Below are 26,038 nucleotides of genomic sequence, written 5' to 3'. Positions count from 1 at the left end.
CGGGAATATCGCGGCAAAACAAAGGGATTCTCTAGATCAGATTTGTAAGTTCGATGTAAATACGGGGTGATTCAAAAAGGACTTTACAACTTTGAAAATTCATATAAATCTTATTAAAACAAGGTACAGAGCTGATTTTGGTGTTGTTTTTTTTACGGTGAAGGAATGCGATACACCCACTTCTAGATGTGCTAGGGAGTTGAAATTTCGCACACTTGTAGTTCTTGGTCCCAAACCACCCATTAAGTTCCAAAAAGTCGCATTTTCAAATTTTAACCCCCCCAAAAATCCAAAATGGCGGACCTCTGAAAACGACAAATCACGTTTTTTTTCAAACGGCTATAGCTCGAAAACGGTAAGAGCTAGAAAAATTTGAGGAAAAAACGTGAATCGGAATTAAATTTCCTACAAGACACTAATTATGCGTTTTTCGAAAATCGCACTTCTTCACCGTCAAAAAACGCCCTACTTTCAAAATTTTGTAAATTTATCTCAAATTTTTAACGGATTTCACTATTTTTTCATACCTAAATAATTATTTTCCCCAAATCCAACGGAAGTCACATAGAACATCTTTAGTTTAAGGTAAAAAAACTTGAAGTGTTTTCCTTTAAAACAACGCCAAAACCAGCACTGTACCTTGTTTAATAAGATTGATATGAATTTTCAAAGTTGTAAAGTCCTTTTTGAATCACCCTGTATTTTCTTGACTAGCGAGTGGGAAACGTTAGAGATTGCCTTCTAATATTTTATTCGAGGATTTTCTTACATTCAAGTAAGTTAAAGACGCCGTTTGGACTAGAATCTTTTTTACTTAGACTATTGATATAATACAACAAGATGTTCCATCGCCATGTTACAGTTGTCAGCAGTTTCTAAAACAAAAATTATCGTAGTTCAAGATTCAAGACAGATTGCGCTGATTAAATAATCTCTGTTTAATATGTGGACTTTTAACCAAGTTAAGCTGATAAGATGACTTATTGTGAACTTTAGCATAATTTATATTACGCAAACTATATTAGTGACAACAAATTAAGATAATCATTGACTGGATTACACAATTATGTTTTTTATACAAAAATTCAATGGCTGGTCAATATAGACATAGATGGGATGTCTACTTCAGTATCCAAAAGACAGACGTAGCATCCAGAGGGGTTGTATACGAAGAACAGGAAATATTTGCAAACAATAGATAAAGTGGAATACAAACTAGTACATAAAAAGTTTTTTCCAGAAAGTAGGCTACAATAAAGTTAAATTTGTCTCATTTATTTTTAGTAGGATTCAGAACAGTAAAAATATTTGAACAGAAAGTTCAGTAGCAAATAGTGTTGATTGAATTTTCCTATAGATTGTTTCCACGTACAAGGATTTTCTAACTTTTAACCAACTATCAGTAGTTTACATTAAGGGTGAAAACTTCCTTTAACGATTTTACAATAAATTTACACTGTAAACAGTAGTTTTTATAATGCCTGCCCCATATTGTGCATTTGCCTGTGTACAAACCCTGTGCAACCCTGTTGTGATTTGCCTGTCATAATATTCAAATTTAACAATGAAAATGCACAAACCAGATACGAATTTCCGAAACGATTGTGAAACAACCTGTGTCAGTTGTACTTGTAAACCCCGAAATGTAAAATTGTAAGGGAAATGTTTCAGTTTTAAATAGTTTTAGAGAGAAAACAAAGCTATTCAGCGTTTGAGCGGTGTACGCTTATGTCTACTCGACTGTAAAATGCAAATCCGTGTAATACAGCTTACTGTTTGTTCTTTCGCTATTTTATTGTAACAAAGTTTTTTTTAACCACAGCCCTTTCAATTTCGTTGTTGTATTTTTGAAAACTTTTAAGAGGATTCCTGTACAGAGGGGGATTTGGTAATGTAAACCCGGATTTTAGATATTATGACACAGATACAACCACACATAATTATGAAATAAATTTTGCATAGTACTCATTTTATGGTGCAACCACTGTTAACACTATATCAATTTTTTATAAGCAATGTATCAGTTCTGTTTGATGTTGGACTGATGAACACACATAGTTTTTGTTTCAAGGGAATGTTTTCTACTTGAATTTTGACGAACACACATTCCAATCTACAACTATTTTTTTAAATTGGCAAGTCAATTTCACAGTCTGCAATTAACAGATGTTTCCAAATTAGTCACAAGCTCTCATCACTCACGTGAGTACAGAATGTTCATATCGGAATTCAAACAAACCTTTGGTGGAAATGTGATATTGACAGTGTGACAGTAAGCATTCACTAATTGCACTTGCACCGGCTGGGCGCATGTGTAAACTGCGCCATATGGCCTAACTGCGCCGTTATGTAACTTGTGTGTAGATGCGCATTGTGTACTTTAAACACCTGAGTATGTCATGTCAACAATGAAACATATGTTCGATTGTGCTGACGTGCAATGTAGTTAGGAGCAGTTGAGTTGTTTATATCGTTGGTTAGGAGTGCCATAAGAACGTGTGATTTGCACTCAAATATACATTTTAGACGTCTGTGTCTACTAGTCTACTGTATTTCGTTAAATATATTGAACATACTATGCTGAAATTTTACACTAAAGATCATGTCATGTTAAAATCGTCTTGGGCTGAGCCCAATTATTGTTTAAATTTTGAGGGGAGCTTTCGAAAGTACCTATCCGTTCCCCGTGTAATAAAAACAACACTGTTTACAATTTACTATACTTGATTGTATTACTGTATTAATTTAACTAGCTGTTACCACAGAAAACGTACTACTATAACCTATAGGTTATAGTAGTACGTTTTCTGTGCTGTTACCCACAAGCTTCACCCCGTTTGACTTCTTAAGTATTAATAAAACTATTGATTGGTTAAGTTAAGCTGAAATAAACAAAACAGAGTACAGTAATACAAGCAATTTAATTAAATTGAAAGAATAACAAACAAATAAGTACAGCTGAGGTATTTTAACATTAGGTATATGGAAAGTTCCCTTTAGAAATGAATTACGACCTTAAAGGGCAATTTATGAAATAATGGATAGTTTTTGCACAGGGTTTCTCATCATGACGAACATTTTAAGTACATGGTTTATGGGGGTGTGACTAACTAGTTTTCTCAAAAGTTCATGGGTACTTTGGGATTTATATATGATTCTGGCTTTAAGGTCTGCTTAAGTAGATTCAAAGCCTTATTATTTTCTGCATTTTCACTCCGATGTGAGGCACAGAAATTTAAAACCTTTACAACTCTACAATGAGAAAGCTAGTCCACAAATTTATGTATTAGTTTGTATAATGAACTGTGGGTGTATATTTATTTTCTTCGATTTAAAGCGATTGTCTGGGTAGCAGAGTGGTTATATTGCTCTGAAGGTCGCTGGTTCGATTCCAAGATTGTTACCAGACCTAGATGCCCCATTGGGAATGTAGATTTAAACTTGAGAATGTGTATTATTTATGGTGCTGTCCAACAAAAAGGTCGACGTTAAAAGACCACGGTTTGGAATGGTATAGATACACACAAACAAATAAAATCATTATTATTTTCTTTACAATCTGTTCGTTGAGACTGGGTCAATATTACAGGTAAATAAACTGATCCACCAAGGTATCAAGTACAAATGGAGTTTAATATACACAAACACTTGTACTCAAAACAGCTCCGACAGAAAATTAAATATCAATCCGTAACTCCCATCCCAACATAAATCAAGAATGAAATCACAGCTGATGTACAGGGTGTGGGTGTGATTCGTGTCAGCTATAGATATGACAGCACAGCCAGCCAGTGAGTGCTAGATCTGGCTAGATCGCTACAGTCGCTATTACTAGGCGGTTTACGGTTATTTCAGCCCGTTTTAACCCACTCTAGTGCTGTAAACCCAGCTTTTAACTCTATATTAGACTCGGCCTATTTCCCCTGCATTGGTCCAAGCAGAGTTTACTGGTGTTGTTAGTAATATCCGACCTCGGGTTTATACTATAGTCGTTTGCTATCAGAACAATGCTAAGACCATGCCAGAGGTAAACGTTATATTTTAATGCATTGAATGTTGGATGTTTAGTTGTATGAATGCAGTTTTAGGATTTCAAATTAGATGATTACAAAGTTGAGTTTTTGTTTCTAAGCGTTTTGTTGACATAAGCAAATTCTCGTCTAAAATTGACTATATACAATTTTTGTATTAGTTTAGGCTTGTTGCAATTAATATTATTGAAAATTGTAGCATATATAACTATGTTCGCCTAAAATGCTTTTAATTTTCAAGCATAACTGTTGACAAACTCAAGCACCAAACTCGACAAACTGTTGAATATTAATTCGAGATCTTTAAATTCGCTAAGACTTCTGGTATGTTGTAAAATTATAAATTGAATCTTAACCCTACAGTATCAGATTCATTGAGTAAATGAAACTGAAATCTGAGCACACGTTAGTTTTACACAATGAACCACTGAAATAGATCCAAACAAAGAACCCTTTTAATTGCAAACTTTAAAATAACATAATATTTTAAAACTTTCACCAAGTTGAACCTTATTACCAATGTAAATAAATAAAAAAGAAAACTAATTATAAACACTCCTAATTATTACCACAGCTACTGAATCACCCTCGGCTCGACAAATTATGCGTAATTTGACCCAAATTCACGCTGAGAGACAAAAAGCCTTGTAACAGATCCTTCCTATCCTGAATGCATAGAATAGATAACATCTCGTACCTTACAACTGTACGGTGTAGTGGACAAAATAGATTATGTTTCATTGGCTTGTTAACTCAATGTTTCCTTGCCTTCGGGTTGTCCTCGGGTTTTAACTGGCCAATTAAATGGGCGTCTTTAAATTGGGTTTATTGGGTACTTTAAATTGTCATAGATCTCTGAAACTTTACAAATGTGTATAGTGTACAAACACGGTATCATCGGTAGATAACTTATATTGTAAACCATATCAGCTAACATGATTGCTTGTAAATTGTGACCTAAGCAGGTGAAAGTAGAAAGAACTAAAGGTGCATTAATTTACATTCTGGTGGAAATAGTTGGCAACACAAATGACAGGATTGCAACAAGTGGTAATGCTGTTTTACATCATGATCGGCATTGTGTGTTTAATCAGTTTTCTAATCTTGAATAAACGTATCTACAGCATCAACAATCTGCTATTGGCCTTTAACTAATTCCTTTGTCTGTCAAGAGAGCTGCAGCAGCTCGCCAAACCCCTATGCAATTTGCAGTCCGCTGCAGTCCTTTACGGCTCGGTATAGCCTCATTGTTGTTATCCTCTCGCAATTTGAAAGCGCTGATGTTTTTTTAATGAAGGCATTAAAAATTCATGAGACGCCCCCGCGATGAGTCCCACTTAGAAACTTGGCTGAGCCCCAACCTCCTCCCCTCGAAGCCTCGGGTCAGGAACTCATCAATTATTTGTCGCTGAAACATTTCATCACGAGACTCGTTTTCACGGTCATTTTCACTTTTGTCGTCATCGCTGGGGATTTCGTTTTTATCGGTGGCTATAATGATCCATTAGTGTTGAGGGGCGCAGTTTAATTTTTGCAGAGAGGCAACAATAACTTGTAACTTGTTCCCAACCGTACAATGTATGTGCAGGGGTGGTAATCTGTTTTTCTATTTATTTAATTGTGTTGCTACGCCATTGGCATCTTATATATTTTTGTAGTAGAGCGGTCCAAATCCTGATCTTGTTACTCCCTCATCTTGTTGACGTTTGTTACCATCATTAAATCATTGCTCAGTGAAAATTGGCATCTGGGTCCTAAAGCTACAATTGGAATCGATACCAGAGATCCTCAGATTTGAATGTGAGCACATAGATGTTTTTGGAAGAGGGTTGTCATGGTTTTTATGTTCGACCTTCCCGTCTTTGTTCGTTTCGATTTTAAAATTACCTGTCTTAATAAACCAATTGTATCTTCCATTCAACCCATCTGTACTTTTAAAGTGTATCAAAATATATTAACGACCCGCATAACCGCGGCGAGGTCAATACCTGGGCATACACTCATAAGAATTGAAGAATAGCGCATTATTTACATAACATAATTGATCCGAAGACGACAACAGTTTATCAAAACGACAAGTATCAAAGTCACTGTAATCTATCACAAAACGCCACACCATTAACGAGAATAGTTTCCCTTTGTTATCGAAACCCATCATCCATCATCCAATAACCAAATTCCCCTGACTCTAGACTCCATACCATCTGTCACTGTTCCTTCAAAGGGGTCCCACAATCGTTTAACCGTCGCGAACCGCGGAAAGACACGAATTCGGGATTTTTCAAAAGACGGACAACAATGAAATGGGTCTATAGTCATTCGTATCACTCGTCGCGCCGTTGCAAAACTGTGATGAAAATAGTTGCGGAACGTTTCGTGGTCCTACAGAGGGGCGGTAATCAATCATCAGTGGGTAATAGTAGGGTCGATGTTGAGGTCGAAATAAATTAACTGTCGATAGTAACTCTCGCACGCGCACACAACACGATAACAGCTGACAAGGCTGACCCGCGGCCGTCACGTGACCCACGTATCAGGCCGTCCACTGATTAACACAGAACGTTAAACTTAAGTAAGAGTTCGCATGTCGATACAGTTTATGGGGTTTGTGTTTTGTGTTCCGAGGACGATGACATGTTTTGATTTCCACATTACACGTGGCGTGCTCTAGTTTTGCTGGTTAAAAGGTCGGTGTCAAATCGTTTTAACATATAGGCCTAAATTATCTTAACATTTAAAAAATTGTCTTGTATGGGAATAAAACTTTAAACATCTATTTTCGACGAATAATTAATTTATGTCTCCTGGCCCTTCGTCTACATAGACGCCCAGTCCCAGGTCGAAGAAGAGTCTGGAGACAGGTTCCATCATACAGACTATAGTAGACCCTCATAGAACACCCTCAAAACTAAACCCAAGACACATGTCCATGGGTGTGCGGTCTGCAGTAGCTGGTGGTCTACAGTCTCCATTAGTCAAAGTGATCAACCGTAGAGCACCGCAGGATACAGGATATAGGCTCAGGATCGGCGCCTTTGCAGGATTACGGCCTATCCGCTGCAGTGAGGCCAGTTAAGCCGTCTTTTGATCGCGTCTCCTCAAGAGGAATAAGACTCGAGGTTGACGTCCTGATGAAAGTGAACTGACTAATACTGAGCAACGCTGCGTGCATAAAGCATGAATTTTCTACATTTTGAAATGGTTCAAAAAACTCCACTATATAGCATCAATTGTCCTGTATACTACAAACTAGACGGATCGAAATATTGAAAAAAGAGGGATGCAAATTTAAACGATTACAATACATACCAGCGATTACAATTAATTCTGTGGTTGCTGATACATTTAAAATTCAAAGAGGTAAATTAATCATTTCCATGCCTAGTCAGCTGTGACAAACCAAATCGCCACTGCATTTTTTCGGAACGCAAACAAGGAGAATCAGATCCATCTCCATTTCAACCAAAGATACATAATAACCTATTCATAATGCTGTTTGTTTTAATGGATAAAAAAATGAATAATTGATAAACGTCAATTTTACACGGATGATATGAAACCCACTAGACAGGCTAAATGTATTGTACTAAAAGTATTTTTTATACCTAGGCTAAAAGAAGAGCTTCATTTCGGGACGTGAGTGTGTCGGGTTTAGACGCGTGTTGTCGCACTCGTATGAGAGCTTACACACATAACCCGGGCATCGCACTGCAACAAGGCCGCTGAATTATATAAAAGAAATGTAAAGATTAGTCAAAACATGAGGTAATCGTGAATATACCATTACCGTAAGATGGTAATCATATTATGTATACATTCACAACATCAAACTCAATTTTACAACCACTGAGGCAAGGTGTAGTTTTACATACATTCAAGCATTATCATGCAAATAGAAAATAAGTCGCATAACAAAGTCGTACGAATAAGTATTACTGCTACGGTGAGAAAAATCCAAAACTACAACAACAATGACATGGTGATGTAACTTTTATCAAAACGTGTCGACCTTCTCCCAAAACCTCAGATTATGGAACAAAAGATTGTCCATGGTTCTTTGTGTATTCTTTTACTTTTGATCAGTTCTTTATCACACTCCTTTGTCTTTCGCTATCTGAGTCGACTTCGTGACGCACACCGCTCTCCCTACTATTGTTGGTGGTGAATGGCCAGTTTTTTTAGATGAAAAAATCTTTTTGGGTCTTTTCAATATAAGGACCGACACTATTGCCCAATACAAGTAAGGTCAGGTCAGTTCAGGTTAGTAAGTTACATTCCTAATATAATGGTTTATTTACCTTCAGTCTCCAGTTACAAGTAGCCGATTGCGACCTAGGTTTCAGCACGACGTTGTGCTATCTTCAGGCTTCCAGTCAAAAATGTTCAGTCCATTGGACGTAGTTTAGTAAAAACTATATACAGTTTACAAGACACAAACACATACACATTTACCGATCGGTATTTACAAGGGGAGAACGAGTGGACTGAACATTATTGACTGGAAGCCTGATGATAGCACAAGCTGAAACCTAAAAACCAGTTCAGGGGCAATTCCACATCTTATGATGTCAAAACTACAGTTACATTCCCTTTATTGGCATAGCAAACTTTGATAGTGGCGGTTCTCTCCTCGAAAATACCCATTTCTTTATTGGGGAGTCTCTATTGGCTAACTAAAAGACGAAACTTGGGGTTTATATAATCAATTAAAATAAAACACACAAAAAACAGTATTTCTGCAAAACTTCAATTCTAAATGTGGGTACTAAGTGGTATTTCTGCAAAACTTAAAACGAATTCCTTATGAGCAAAGTAGTTTCATCATATCATGTGTGAAAAAGTTATACGTGTGAGTTTAGGTTTATGCTCTTCCGCCAACGTGATTCAAAAACGAGTCATATGAGTTTGTATGATGTTAAGGACTTTTAGTGGTTCTGAGGAACGCCACTATTCAAATTTGGCCTGCGCAAATAGGGTAGGGTCAGGTTTGGGTTGGGTTATGTTAGTTTACCCAACCTTCATTTCCATGGTAAAAATCGTAATAATGGTGACCCTCCTTGATACCCTTTGTAACTAATGATTACATAAACGTTATATTCAATATTTATAGTCCATGTTGCAGCCCAAGTAAGGGATCCCTTGTCTGTTGTCCGTGCTGGCGGGGATGTCCGGGGGATTTTATAGTCACGAGGGGACTTCGTGCCCGTCGCATTTTGCACACCATTAAAATCCGCTAAACAACACAAGTACTTTGCCGGGTAAATCATGCGAGATGCAGCGCTACACGACAGAGCTGTAGACGTGGACAAGCTAAAATAGACCGTAGGCCTTGTGTCTTTAGGTCCACATTTGCTTGTCCAAGCCTATAGTGTTGTATCATTAGTACCAGGTGTGTGTTCCACATCCGCAGAGTGATTTATGGATTTAACTTATTCTAAAAACAAATTATTATATATAACTCACCCTTTCCTGATTGATGACCAGACTGCTGTCCCGAACTCTCCAATGGCGCAGGAACTTTGCGACAATTTGGACCTGGAAAAATAGGTTATTACAGTAGTAGTAACCATGTGATACCTTTGGCTAGAAATACTTAACAGTGTAATACGAAATTCTTTTCTGTGGTATAAAAAAAAACAGTTTAAATTTAATGTACATACTGTAGTATTCATTTCACCACTGACAGTATGTGTGATGCTGCTGTAACATATCCCGTTCTATTTCATTTGTCTAACTTATCCAGGCCCTTCCTTGAAAATTAATATTCACACTACAGGCTACAGTCTGGAGGGGATCACGGGAATATAAATATAACATAGATCAAATTCATTGGTGAATAGCGGGATTTAAACCCGGAACCTCAAAGACCGAAGTCCAGCACTCTACCACTAGATTAGCTCACACCCCTCTTTAGTTTTAATCCAAAACTGAAGATATTTGGATGGTAATTTCAAACAATGGCATATTTTGTGTGGTCAGCTCTCATAGCTTGAAAACTACTAGAGCAAATAGTAGTAGATCCGATAACAGGTGCATCCTTTTGTATCTTAACTCTGGATTATATAAGTCACTTGTGTCACCAGAATGCCAGCCGCATGGTAAAAAGCATTAAGTGTTTTGAGAGAGCTTTGCCTGTCAATCGTAGGCAGCGCCACCAGCGTTGCCATGCACTCAGCATAGCAACGCTGGTGGCGCTGCCTACGATTGACAGGCAAAGCTCTCTCAAAACACAATGCTTTTTACCATGCGGTTGGCATTCTGGCTTATATTAATAGTAATATGTTTTCTGTGCTTGTGTTGGATTAAGATCAACATGACCTTCTTTAGCGCAGTGAAAATTTAATAGAGGCGGCTATCATTGAAAAAAATCTTTGTAGCCATATAGACCATAGATACTCAAAAATCTAAATTCATAGTCAACGTGCCCCCATTTTATTATAAATTACACAGGATGTTCAATTCTATCCAAAATCAATAGAAAATGCAATATTGTCCTAAGACAATTAGGAAATACCCCTTCACTTAGGATAAGGACTAGAAATAGTATACAACAATTCTTCCTATATATTATAGATATACATTTTCAAACACATTCTAGATCCAATCCTTGTATGCTTCCAAGGTAAAGAAAGAGTCTATTTGAGTGTGTCATCATTCAGACGATCCTTCTAACACAAAGTAGCAATAACTCGCGTATACGACGCCCTCAGTGACTGGCGACTGTCAACATCCCCTAGCTGGGGTTGCGAGTTGCGACACCGGAAGTAGTTCAGATCGCGGAAGTGGAAGTGAACGTCATCATTAGAGGAGATATAGAGTTGAGACGGCGCCACAGTCACTGTCACTGCTGTGTTCTACATTCTGTGTTTTGTTTTTTTCTGTTTCTCTGTTGGTTTTGTATATACAGGGTGTATACAAATCTCCAGGAAAATGTGTATCTGTTTCTTAGGTCGAGACAATAAAGTGATATGTGCATGGGTCGAAAAAACCACTGAAAATACTGACTTAAAAGTTGGGACATGTATGGAGACAAAAAAGTATCAGATTTATACTCCGTACCAATTCAAAATGGCGGTTTTATTATGTTTTTACTGTCATCACCTAACGTAAAAATACATGATAAGTTTCCCATCGTCCAGGGGCTTTTTTACACCCTGTACATTGAGTACCATAAATATTTGATTAAACCCAAACTTTTTTAGTTGGACAGGTGATTTTATAAATACTCACAAATCTACCTGAATGTCTAACAATTGTTTAAAATCATTTAAAAAATTAAATGAAAATTTTTGGATTTACTTTTTGTCAATTGAGACAATTGTCATAATACAGTGATTATTTTAATAATCCATTAATTAATCGTAATTCTCAAGTTGGGACAATCAATTTTTTTGTTAATCAATAAACATTATGAATTGTCGTGATTGGGGGAAATCGCTTGAGTAAGTCTGCAAACTGTTTATTTTCAAAATTGTAAATGCAGTACTGAAAATAATTGTTATCACAAGTACAATTTTCCTAAACATCTTTCTCACATTATGCAAGTGAGAAATTTATTTCTGTTTACAAACACAAAGTAAAATCAATCCGAGTTTTAACAAGATTGTCATTTCAAATATTAATATTGTATACACAATTAGTGAATTTAGTTCAAACACTTTAAATCATTCACCACATGAGAAGGTAAGCAGAGCAATTGTACACTTCAATAGACAGTAATTGAAGTGTTAATCACTCGTGACCTTGACCTTGACATTGTTCATCTCTTATCTTATCAGCTGGTCGCGACATATGTTATAACACCAATACACGTCAATGACGTCAATGGCGAATTACTTACTGTAGAGTTGAAGGAATGGAACCCGTTATCAAACCAGATTTACTAAAACTTTATTATGTTCAAGGCTGAATTACTGCAGTTTTTTGCACAATCAAATCTCGTAACAGTTGCTGATATCGAAATGCAGTAGGTCACGAAATGGATCCATACGTTACATATATTTGTTAAATCATGTAATACTTTTTTAAGCAGGCTAGAAACTACTAACTGAATCGCCAAACACATCAGGAGTGGTTTTGAATTGTTAACATGATAGTTTGTTTTAAGGTATAAAATACTAGCATAAAGGAAGTTGCTAAACTTTTTTATTTGAATTTCTCTTACCCAATGTAAGGGGTTTAGAAAATATAATAAGAGAAAGTTAGGGTCAGTTTCATGAGCAAATGAATGCGTTCAAATAAAATCCACAAGTAAATGGTATTCATTCGCTTATCTATGTTAAAGACAAAATCAAATTTCATGAATCGTGCACACTGAATATTCATATCGCACGGTCTTCGCCCGGGGCAAAGAGAATTCACAATCAAGAAATGGCTTACTGGGAACTATACTGCTGCAACCTCAGACCTGCACAAGATGAGGTTTATAAGAGCTCTGATACAACGTCAGATTACAATTTTTGCATGTATCAAGAAACATCCTGTAACTGGATTTTTGGACTTTCAAATCTAGCAAATGAATACATGTAACCATAGATAAAAGGAGTAGGATCTAGTCGGGTTTTGGGCCAAAAATTGTCAACACATATTAGCATTGCGTGGGGTATCTGTGTCTACTCCTTTTATTGATGTAACGAAAGTTAGGCATTTTTGATAGCTACAAGATCTTGTTCGTTCCCCTTAATGTTTTCAAGTTTAACATAATTGAGTAATTGAACAACTATACTTTAGGTGAATCGAGAAAATGTCTTTATTGTGTACTAGCATAGAACGTAATTTTAGAACACATACACATAAGCAAACAGACGCATACGTTTTCGCATTAGCTTGTCAACAACCCTTACAATGGGTAAGCGGTGGGAGTAACTATGCTATTTTAAGGTAAAAAAAATCCATCAACATTTGAACCGTAATTTTGAGGGCTGCAACATTTTGTTGACAGTTAAACAAGACCACAACATAATAAATAAAACCTAAAACCAACAGTGTAGTTTTTAAATCCGCTTTTTCTTCAGTTCCGGTTATTTTATGGTAAAACCACCATACAAAATTTCAATACACAAACACACCAGAGGGGAATAATGGATTAAGTACCCAAATACCACGTTTCGTCAAAATCGGACCACAAGAGTCGTCTGTAGAGACACACATCCACACACGCACAGACATCACTTCAAAACCCACTTTTAGGTACAGGTGTCCCAAAACGTATCTTTTCCTTCAAACTTCTCGAGAATTTTGACGAAAACAATACTTCCTCCATAGGGAGAAAGTAAAAACTGTTGAAACGCACAAATAACGCTTGTAAAACTGCAACGTCACCGTCTGCATTTCACCAATATGTAAAACAATTCCATAATGTAAACATTCGCATGCGGACGAGAGCGATTTGCACATCAGGGCAGCGCTAGTCGCTCTTAATGGGGTGTGAAATATACGGTACAAAGTCGTGGCTGTGATTAATAAATTGACCGACACACAAGCTTGCTCTCACGCACTCACACTCGCACGCAGGCGCGCGGTTACGTCATCAGGTGACTCGTATCATAATATGCAAGGTGATATTATCAAACTATCCTATCACTCAAAGCGAATGGTTAGGTTGAATACGTATGTGCCAAATATTTTTCGTCTTATTTATTGTTAAAGTTAATTTGCCCACTAAACCCAATAAAATAAGTTAAATAGATCTTCGCAAAACTGGCTCTAAGAATTTTTATAAAAAAATCGCAAACCCTGCACAACGCTGAAGAATTACAAATAATGGTTTAAGAAACATTGCTATTAGTGAATTTGTATATAAAAAAACGTTAGTTACTCCCTCTGTTACCTATTATAATACTTGTGCTTTTATCACAAGAGTATTTAGAATGTTCATTGTAGCAATTGATTGTGAGTGTCAAAAATTTTAACGGGACAAATCCCACAAACGAGTCCGCAGTTACACTCTGACTCTAAAATGTAACTTCAACAAAAGATATACAGGGTGTCTCACGAGAGGTGTCTCAAATTGATTACGGAAAAACGGCTTAACGTACAAGGATGAAATAACATTATTTCCCGCTAAATCGACCCCAAGGAATAACGTAAAAATATTTTTAACTTTTTCCCAATACAGGGTGTGCCAAAAACTGAGGGTCACTAGTTCGAATCTCGGAATTTTCAAACGTAAACATATGTCATGTTATACATAATTTTAAAGGTATTTGATAGACAAACATTCTGGCGAAAACCGAAATAAGCTATCTTTTTCCGTTTCAAAATGGCGGCAGTTTTTTTTGGAAAAAATCTATATTTTTTTAATATTCTGTGTTTCCTATACCAATGCATTTATCCTTTCTCCGATTGAATTTTCTTACTCGTTATGAAATAAGCTTTACTTTGATATGCTACAAGTAACGGTTTTTTGAAATTATAAAAATTCCAAAAAAAAATATTTTTGAAAATTTGCAAATGCTCATTTTTCAAAAATTTCAAATAGTAACATATGTCAAGTGGCACATCATTTTATATGTTTATTATTTCCTAACAACTTTGTAATTTACACTTACTTCGTATCTCTTTTAGTTTTTGCGTAAATAACAAAAAACCTAATTTTTTATATATCAAATGCATGTTATTTGGGTTTAACACTAAAGGCCCAATTTGATGAAGTGTTAAACCACGTCAAACCCTGTATTGGGAAAAAGTTAAAAATATTTTTACGTTATTCCTTGTGGTCGATTTAGCGGGAAATAATTTTATTTCATCCTTGTACGTTAAGCCGTTTTTCCGTAATCAATTTGAGACACCTCTCGTGAGACACGTATATACCATGTTTATTCACTAAATCATAGATTTTCCCATACGGTTTTGATAATTATTTAAATACATTATTTTGCACTAAACAGTTACATTACAGAAGAATCAATCAGTCAATCACGTGATATAAAACAGTCTTACAAACTTGATTACTTTACCAAGATGAATATATAACTAGTGTACATTTATATTACACAACATTATTTCCCGAAGGCATAAAGCATTGTAACATCTCAATCAAAACCAATTACGATGCCATAATGAACCTAATTAACACAATCACAGCTGAGCTAAGGTAATTGGTGGTGACAAAAACCACACTCGCTCCCGCCGTCGCCAAAGGTATTGCTTTGCTATCGGATTTTTTCCGCTCAATGGGTTGTTCTTGCCATTTCATCAGTATTGAATTGCTTTTGAAGTCCTTTCGGTCGCCGCCAGAAGATTCTTGTAACCTTTCTTTGCAGCTTTCCGCGGTTGCTTTTTCTTTTGTATTTTTTTATCAGCGCATTTTTCTACCGGCTTCTAAATCGCAAGCGTCGTTATATAGTTTTGAATTGTTTTCGTAAAAATCTGAATTGTTTTACTTAACTAACATTTTATAACATTTGGGAAAATATATTAGTTTTCTTAAGAAATGTAGTTTATAGCATCTGAAAATGATTGTAATAAGTGTTTAACTAATTGGTAAACAGACTTAGCACTTAAATCTACATAGTGTAAGTATCAATAATTCATTACGTAATACAAGAATTGTAGAGTAATTCTTATATTTTATAAAACCTATCGTGTCTCAACTATCCTAGCTGTTAAGATCACATTAATTTTGTAGGAACTATTTGAGCTACCTAAATTAAATTTACATTGAGCAAACTGAATAATTTAAGTTTTATTAGCGAATTTCCCATATAGGGAATAAGCTATTACCGTAGTACTCATGGTAAGACCTGGACGCGGGACCGATTTTTTTTTCGTTTTGAGGTCCCTAGAGGCCAAAAACACCATCCGTTCAAATTCATATATATATATATATATATATATATATATATATATATATATATATATGTGTCCGTCAGCACGATAACTCGAGCAAAAATGATCCGATTTTGATGAAATTTGGTACAAACGTGTAAACGTACGTTTATTCGAACGAGTTCGCGATCCAGCATGATCGGACCATGGGAACGGGGGTTTACGGGGGGTTTAATGGGGTAAAAATTGGTTTTTCCCATTTTTGACCAAAAAAACATAAAATTTAGCAATTTCTTTCCAAACCATTTTGTAGAGCTTAAAAAAACAAATAATTTAGTATATTGAAGCGTTATTATGCGCCTAATGGTTACGGAGAAAATTCTAAAAAATTGTAAATTTAAAATTCCCATGTTATTCTTATGGAGAATAATTAAACTGTTGTAGTTTGCTTGTTTGTGAACATATTTTGATCAAATTTGGAAAATGTTTTTATTTCTTACTAACTATTCACATTTTACAAAAAAAAACAGTTTTACCCTCCCTGATGCAGCAAACCTAAGTACTTGTTAAACGAATTATATTTAAATCAAGAATAAATGTTATATTTTTAAGTAGACATTTCAGTGTAAATACAATCAGTCAAATGGAAATTCGCTTAGTCTGCAGGTTTGCTGCGGCGGGGGTATTATTCGTTCATACAGTTTCTGATCTCTAGTATTTGCGATATTGTCTGTGTATTTATGGTTTCGGTAAATCTCAACAATCAAACGACAACTAATAATATTGCACGCTCTGAAACTCACCAAAACACGTATTCAAATTTCTAAAAATACAACTTTAAAATTAGAACTGTAAAGTCCTTTAGTAAAAGGTAGCAACCACTGAGCTAAAATTATAACTGGAGGTAGCACTGCCATGGCAGAAGTCTGTCAAGAGCGTGTCGCTGATTTTGTTAGGTTGGTATAGCAGTGAGTTTTTTTAACCAATGACATGGCTTCTATAACTAGGTCTGTATAGCAGTGAGTTTTTTCATCCAATAACATGGCTTCTTTATAACTCACACCTCACGCAAACATGGCGGCTGGCGACACGCATCTTTGACATTCAGTGCTACCTCCAGTTAGAATTATAGCTCAGTGGTAGCAACTACGATATTCGTGAAACAAAATTTTCGTGATTTATGTGCATTGCAAAACATATGATTTGATGCGTGCGTCACCCGCGTTGCACTGAGGTCTGAGATGTTATCAGCACCTAGTGACCTTGGGACCGTGATATCCGACTACTGATAAGAACGACAGAGAGGGAGATAGGACTTACGTGACTTCCAACACTGTAGAGACGGAACTTCCTCAGATCTAGTGATCTCATTTGAAATTTACGACGTCCAATAAATCTACCACTGATACCGGCCGGTTTTGATATCTTCTGGCTTTTCCCAGTGACTGGAAGAAATGGCAAACATTTTGGCGAATTTCTGGAGCAATATAAATCTTAACATGTTCAGCCTCATCACGTATTTTACAAATAAAAGATGAAAAACCTGTAGTACTGTCGGTGATCCTGGGTTAGGTCAGCGACCCAGGTATCGAACTAGGTTCATTTTCAAGCTGTCACCAGTTAAAACAATACTCCTTATCCTCTTTATAAGGTATTTAACCTTTTATTTGCAATATCGGTTATTTGCAAGGTTTAAGTTTTTTATTTATTGCATAGTTGGACAATGGTTGAATTAAACTTACATTTTAAAACACAAACTGAATAATCTCTTCAAAGTTTTTGAAAAATCTTTTAACGAAAATTACAAATGGTTGTTACTTTAATCATAGATTAAAAGAAGTAGACACTATACTATGTCTATACTCCTTTTATCTATGCTTTAATTAAGACAGTGAAACAATAATGCCGAGGTTACTAGAAGGTCAACAGTTAATTTTTATGAGGCCAACCTTTATATTTGTTTAAATCAAGTAGCAAGAAACTGTATTGTTTATATAATCACCACTTTGGGGTATAGTTAGATTTATCGTTGCAGAGTTATTTATACCTGAAAGCACAAAAAATACGTCACTTATAATAATATATTTACACTTATACTGTTCACTCACAAGACGGTAAATACATATAAAAGATAAGTGGTGATCGTTTTCTATTGGACACTCCAATCATCATCAGACCCAACAGGCGAATGGATTGAGTGTCCAATCGAAATCGATCACCACTTACCATCTTTTATATACCGTCTTGTGAGTGAACAGTATAAGTGTAAATATATTATTGTAAGTGTTATTTGACGTATTTTGTGCTTTCAGGTAAATTATAACACGTACGATGCTGATAAAGAAGTTATTTAGTTACTTATAGTATACTGTGACTATATTTGTGGTGATTTTGATATTCCTCAAATTGGACATATAATGCGACTTTACAATAGTTCATTGATATAATTCGTACTAATAATTCGCATATGAGAAAAATCGAAAATAAGTTGACTTTGACCTTCAATTAATAAAGTATTTGTGATGTTTATAGTTGTACTTTTTTGGACAACCTTTCTGTCAAAGATTACAAAAATAAGTTCCTCAGCAAAAGAAAACGTCTATATGTATGCACATTGTGCAAGTTAAAACTTGTGTATGCAATAAAACGAGTACAACGAACCAAATACTCTATCAATGTGCAAGACATAAATAATCGATCTAATCGATTATATCGAATCTATCACGATAAATCGAGTGGTGATGAATTGATTCGTATCTGTTTTAATGATCAGTTCGACGGGGGCGGTTTGCTAGTCGCAGTCTGCGGGCAAAGAAAGTTATGACAAATTGCTGCTTATATTGCTCCCCGGAGAAAACAGAAATGATAAATGTTTGTATTAAATACACCACGTACACCCGTTTGTGTCCGGGGACTTTGGGAAAATATCGTTTAGAATTTTCATCCCGTTTGCGTTTGAAGCACTTGTGATTAAATGGAAAATGATTTAATAACTTAAACGGATATTTCAAATAGATGAGTAAGATTGGGCTATTTAAGGTGCACAGAAGAGTAGATTTACAAATATATGCAGAACCCTACTACTGTATATATTCTAACCTACCAAGTTCATACATTAAAACTTCTGTACTTCCTTCTTTTAAAACTTTTTAACTCAAAATCGTGGAATTATAAAACGTAGTGTGGATACATTTTCCCAATAACTTACATCCAAAATCTTTGGAATTTCACTACCCATTTCCTTTTGTCCTAACTGGTTACAGATTTCCGCATTAAAATAATTTATTAAAAGTTTTCAAAACAGTGTGTTATTTATTACACTAGGTTTCTAGTCTTTTCAGTTTGTATTTTAAAACATTACGAATAGATGGGCTTCTATATACAGTGACATTGGTAGGGCTTATATACTTGTACAGTAACATCGGTATATACTTGTACAGTTACATCGGTGTATACTTGTACAGTTACATCGGTATATACTTGTACATTTACATCGGTATGTACTTGTACAGTTACATCGGTATGTACTTGTACAGTTACATCGGTATGTACTTGTACAGTTACATCGGTGTATACTTGTACATTTACATCGGTATATACTTGTACAGTTTTACATCGGTACATACTTGTACAGTTACATCGGTATATACTTGAACAGTAACATCGGTATGTACTTTTACAGTCACATCGGTACATACTTGTACAGTTACATCGGTATGTACTTGTACAGTTACTTGGGTGTATACTTGTACAGTTACATCGGTATATACTTGTACAGTTACATCGGTATATACTTGTACAGTTTTACATCGGTCTATACTTGTACAGTTACATCGGTATATACTTGTACAGTTTTAAATCGGTACATACTTGTACAGTTACATCGGTATGTACTTGTACAGTAGCATCGATACATACTTGTACAGTTACATCGGTATATACTTGTACAGTTTTACATCGGTACATACTTGAACAGTTACATCGGTATATACTTGTACAGTTTTACATCGGTACATACTTGAACAGTTACATCGGTATATACTTGTACAGTTTTACATCGATACATACTTGTACAGTTACATCGTGTAACAATTCAATATTTTCACCAATATTTTTTTAATAGAATAATTTAATTTCCACCATATGTTTTTCATTTTATCTAAATGTCAATCCATTTTCAAACCATATATAGAAATTAATTGCAGACCCAAATCCTAAATCCATGCAGACCAATAGGTAATCAATTTAATAAAATATAATATAGAAATTTTCAAATAACCTAATTTTATGTAAATATATAATAGCCTATAACTTTTGTAACAAAATTGCTTCAAATTCTATATAATTTTATTTAAATAACTTTTCAAAATTATAATTTAGCTCTCTAGCAAATGAAATTTGTTATAATATATTTGTGAACAGTGGCCTATAATTTTATATTATTAAGTCGGCATTGACATTATGTGAGTGCAACAATACATCAGACCATCATCACTTCCAAGAGAGCCAAGATAGTATGAAGATGCAAATTAGACACTACATATTTAATATTAAAATTTTATAAAAAAAAGTACATTATTCGGACAAAATTAGTGAAATTTGTTGAAAGAAGAACCATCCTTGTGACGAACATTCATAATTTATAACATCAAGAACTTTACTTCAAAGAAGACATCAATTTTGGTGAGATTACTCCAATAGACATTTTCCCCTTTGGAAGCCATTAAAACTTTTTTTTAGGCCCAACCTTTGGACATTTGTACTCAAATTCAAAGTCAAGAACTAATAGAAGCTTAACTTATTCAAAATTATTATTAATTCAACCAATCTATAATTCGAACATACTTTATATTTTAAAACAAAATTTAATTAGGCTTATATCACAAGATTAAATTCAAATGCCGCTCGATCACCCCACCTGAGATAAAGATCCTTGCAGTAAATTATAACATTGAACCTAAATAATTAAAACCAGTGTAATAGGCCTAGCCTAAAGTTTTTAAAGTAAATTCATCTCCCACTGTTTGTACAATTTATTGTGAACCCCCTTTCTTTTCTTTACTATCAGTTTTGTATAATAATTAATAAATTTAAGTTTCGAAATTGTACATGGAGTTTCCATTGTAGACCTAAGTTAAAGGATGATTACAATCGGTATATACTTGTACAGTTTTACATCGATACATAATTGTACATTTACATCGGTATATACTTGTACAGTTACTTGGGTATATACTTGTACGTGGCCTCAACCGTTCCCTATTGTCACGAACGTGGTCAGATCGTGTCCGTTCATGCAATTTGTGGTAAAGCGACCTACACCGAGAGGTGGAGTCAATAGGGAAATGAAGGGAAGGGTTCGAGGAATAGAACACTTCCTTGGGGCACCACATAGACCAAGGACATTGTATTTAAAACAGCCTAGGTTTTTAGGTAAAATTAAGACTAGTGGTAGTGGAATTGGCCACATAAAGTTTACAAATACGATAGGCCCTACTGATCTTCAAATTTATAGCCATAAAAATTTAAAATGCTATTTATAGCGTACTTACAAACTCTAATCAAATCTATGTGCGGTAAAATTACTTTTTTATTTGACATTAGCATACATTTTATTTAACATCACCAATAGACAACAGCCTAAAATCGTCAATGTTATAAACAATTCGCGTATAAGTTCATATTTATTTATTTCACAACGGCATAGCCACTTAACAGAGAAATTAAATAGATTACCACGAATAATCACACTGAAATACAACAAGTACGAGATATTTTGGAAGACCCTGTCCTGGGCTAACCCTTCACTTGGTTGCTCCACACGACGTTTCACAACTTTGCTACTGTCGTCGTCCGGCGCAGAGCATTGTCCACAACGTTACTTCACCCCCTTACTTGTCACTTTGTAACTGTTTCATCTAGTTCTACTATTCTTGAGTAATTTTCTACACGTATTTGTAGAAAGGAACTGAAATAAACAGATAATTCTTCCACGAGTCAGTACAGATTACATTACACCATACGATAGGCCCTAACCTAACAAAACCTAACCTAACCTAACCAAACGTAACCCATCCTAACCTAACCCAACCTAACCCAACCCAACCTAACCCAACCCAACCCAACCTAACCTAACCTAACCCAACCCAACCCAACCTAACCTAACCCAACCCAACCCAACCCAACCCAACCTAACCTAACCTAACCCAACCCAACCCAACCCAACCCAACCTAACCTAACCTAACCTAACCCTACCTAACCTAACCTAACCTAACCTTACCTTAACGTCTTTGAGGTTATTCGAGGTAGTTTGTGGTTTAGTTATAAACTGTTTTGCTTCAGGATATGTTTGATTTTGTTTCTCATCGGCTTGAAATCGACGTCGTGAATTGTTCGTTTGCTGTTGAAAGTAGGTGGGCAGCAATTATTTACCTTATCATGGTGACATTTTTGTTCCTTGGGTAGACACCCGTACTTCTATTAGTGTTCGTTCTGCCCCAACGTATTTAAACAAGCGCCTTCCAAAACTGACTACCGAAATCCACCCTTTGACTGAACTTGCCCGAACTACTCCAACGTTTTGAAGCACAACCCCCTTATCCAAAAACGACTTATAAAATCCACCCTGCATTCAACCTCATAGCTACTCCCTGACCTACCCAACAAAGAACTTCCCTACCACAACGTCCTGCTAAAATCCTTTGACGACAGCTGGTCTAGGGTGGTCGGTCCCGCCCTAGGGTTTGGACCGTTCCCTCGCCCAGCGGGGGCGCGAACCACCTGCGGCAAACTGGAAACGAATTTGCATAATAACAGGGGTCTGCGGAGTCGGAGCGCGATTTTGACATCGGTTGAAAACGACGCCCTTCAGTTTGCACATAAAGGGCTGGCCCAATGGAGCGTAATATTGGTTTTAGAGGCGGCCCTAGGGACTGGAGCTCAAGAGCTCTGCGATAACTCTTTTATACCGGTGGAACAGTTTCTGTAACTGAATCAGTATTTGTTCTACCGTAATGTGAATGTGCGTTCTGGCGAAATAAGAGACTTGTTAGTGTATTGTAAGTTTACCAGTCAAATGCACTTACAATGTAATGAGATGTTTAGCCTGTGTTAACCTAAGTTATTCTAATAAATAAACGATGAAGGCTTACAGTACGTTTTCACTATTTACCAACAAATATAATTAGGGTATTTAAGTTTCAATTTGTTGTTTATAAAAGGTTTTTCAATAATAGCCTACTTTGAAATCCTTATTTGCCCTTAATTTTTTTTTAATTCTGGAGTATCGAATCTTTAGTTTGAGTAATCAAAATAAAGTTACGTTTTTAAAATTAATTTAAATTTTCCCTAGAAGCGACAATTTTTTCACAAAAAATGTCAAAAAAAGTCATAAATCTAATCTGAAATTGTATTTTTTTTTAACTCGACAAAAATCGAGACAGTTAATTCGACTTCCTCACTCTTGAAAATATATTCGCAACATTTGTCGAATCAGCAATTTAAAGCGAATTTCCTACCACAGAAAACAATTGTAAAACCACGAGCTTAGTGTGCGAATGATAATCAATATCCATACTCAAGTTGCAGTTTCTGCCCTGAAGTCCCTACATATTATCCTGAATGCATCAAGGCCACCTTCCATTGTTGAGTCCAGAGTGTACGGATCACGTGGCCTTCGACACTGTACAATGTACGGTAATCATTACTGATTACTGATTACCGATTACCGGTCAGCAGACTCGTCACGCTGGAACACAGCTGACTCTAACGACCCCCACACCCACGGTGACGTCATTGTCGGAAATACACGCATAGATGAAGTGTCGAAGTATGTAAGAGATACAGTATAATTAAGGGTACCATTTTTACGAAACATTTACACTACTAAAACCAGCTGATAGGGTTATTAGGAGATTCGGGTTAAATATTTCGGGTGTTGGTGCTCCTGTCTAGTTTTTACGACTGCTACATTGTTGACGACTTGTTAAAACGTGAACATTCAATCTAATAAAATAAAAACAATGCTCCTCTTTATGTTTACTATCCATACACTTTATATTCTAATATTCGTTAATAGACGGTTGGAGTTAGTTGGTAGGCTAAGGCCCCGGCCACACGAGGCGAATTTAAGCCGCGCGGCTTATCTTCGCGCGAAGTTAAGCCGCGCGAAGTACCTGGCCACACGGGGCGGATGAACCGCTTCCTGTTGGGGTTTCCCAGTATCAGTACTCTATTAAAACATAGTTCAGTTCAATCTTTTTAGTCATGTACAAAACACTTATGTTAGTTTGTGCATTAGAAGCGTAGACTAATGAAGAAATAATTAGATTAATCCTTTCATAACGGAAAAACCATATGTGTTCTAAACCTTTTACGAGCACATGCGAAACCATATTTCGGAGTTTTTTGGTTATTATCGTATGTCTGTAGCATCGTTTGACGAGTTACTTGAATTGCTCCGACCACATACAACTGAAGAAGATACACTCATGAGAAGTTCAATTAGTGCTTAGGAACGTCTGACAACAACATGAAACATTGTTTAAACACCACAAAACCGGTAACAAACACAAAACAAACTAAAAAAACACTGGAAATGTAGGGAGAATATCTCCAATAAGCGCGGCTGCCGCGCGGTCGAACCGTATCGTGTGGCCACTCTCATAAGACTACGTGTGTCATCCCCTCCAACGCGGCTTAACTTCGCGCGGTCGAGGGACGACATGTCGCGGCTCAACCGCACATGCGGCTAAACTTCGCCTCGTGTGGCCACTCTCATTTGATTCAATGTGTTGTCGAACCCCTTAACTTCGCGCGGCTTAACTTCGCGCGGTTAAACCGCCTCGTGTGGCCGGGGCCTAAAGCTTTCAAAATGTGCGTATAGATAAAACTTGAATCACTAAAAAACTCTCCAACTTTCGTCTTCAAAAGTGAATTCCTCGCTGGATTGAGGTTTTACTAAATATTAAACTTGAACCCCAGATTGGTACTAATGAATAGATCAATGTGTAGTTGATTTTACTAAAACATGACGAATAACACGGAGAATGTTGGTTTGGAATTAAAGCGCACACAGAATCAAATTTGTTTTAAAACATCAGTAATACAGTAATTTCTTTGTTCAAGAAAAACATGGAAACTACGTACTCAGTAAATTTAATATCGCGGTATGCACAGAACATAACAAATTATTTTGAGATGATTCAAGTGGCCAAAGAAAACACACTTTTGTGCAGTGCACATAAAACCTCTTTCCTTTCCTTTTGGACCTTGCTGGTTTGCTAACCTCAACAAAGTTATCACACGGTTGATACTAAAAGATTTTCTGAATCGGAGAAATTGGGGGAAAATTATCGAGTGTGATATAAAGCTATTACAATTCTGGAATTGAGCTGATTTCCAGAACGCTCTGATGGTGCCGGTGATATTAAAACGTCAATAAGAGGAGTAAGTGACGCCTGATAAGAGAAGCACCGCCCTGATAACAAAGGCGGAAGTGTGATAAGGAACGACTTGAGACGCGCCGCGGTCAAATAAAACTGTAGTAAACTAAACGATCACAAACTGAACTACGTCATAAATGTAGGAACTCTCTGTGGGCGAGACTTTACATAACATCAAGGGTAAAATCATTTCGACCAACCCAAATACATGAAAATTAAATGTTTAATTACATAGATACTGAAGTATAGGGGCCAACTAAGCTAGTTCCTACTCAAAAATACCCGCGCCGAAGCATTCCTGCAGACGAATTTCCATCTGTCTGGATTGTAATTGTACTTGATATTCCTCATGCAATAACATTAGATTAAACAATCACTCAGATTTTCTGCAATGGGAAAGGGAAAAGTGTAATTCTTAAAATGATAACATTACGGTATAACATAACACAGATACAGTAGATAAATTAATTTGCCAATTTTTAAAATATAATTCAAAATTAGCAAACTACGACAGTTGTCTTTTCCTGCAAGGGAATAACATGATGATTTTAAAGGTACCGTTTATTTGTATTCGTAACCTTCAATATACAAAACTATTTTTTTTTTCAGCTGTACACTATGGTTATAATTATAATTTGCACTTTCATGTTTTAGGGTAAACATTGGATAAAACAAATTTTCGAAATAATTTTAAACCCAAAAAACACCCCGTTTCCATGACCCAATCTTGATACTAGCGAACTCAATCAAGTTCATCCAGCCTCATTCATTTCCATGACAAATGTAATCAAAAT

At 35.9% G+C, this 26,038-nt stretch overlaps 1 protein-coding gene across 1 annotated transcript in view; it reads right to left on the bottom strand.

The window, feature by feature from the left end:
- Positions 1–26,038, bottom strand: part of LOC128992069 (growth factor receptor-bound protein 14-like) — a 200,958-nt gene that overhangs the window by 80,009 nt on the left and 94,911 nt on the right. The window contains exon 6 of the mRNA XM_054415460.1: positions 9,495–9,566. Within this exon, the coding sequence (XP_054271435.1) occupies positions 9,495–9,566 (72 nt within the window). The remainder of the gene's footprint in view (positions 1–9,494; positions 9,567–26,038) is intronic.

This window comes from Macrosteles quadrilineatus, unplaced genomic scaffold (assembly GCF_028750875.1).
Source record: "Macrosteles quadrilineatus isolate MER2022 unplaced genomic scaffold, UCM_ALF_1.0 Scaffold_4__1_contigs__length_99947679, whole genome shotgun sequence".
In the NCBI taxonomy this organism is placed as follows: Eukaryota; Metazoa; Arthropoda; class Insecta; order Hemiptera; family Cicadellidae; genus Macrosteles; species Macrosteles quadrilineatus.
The sequence above is the reverse complement of the archived record's forward strand: the minus strand, read 5'-3'. Positions and strand labels throughout refer to the sequence as shown.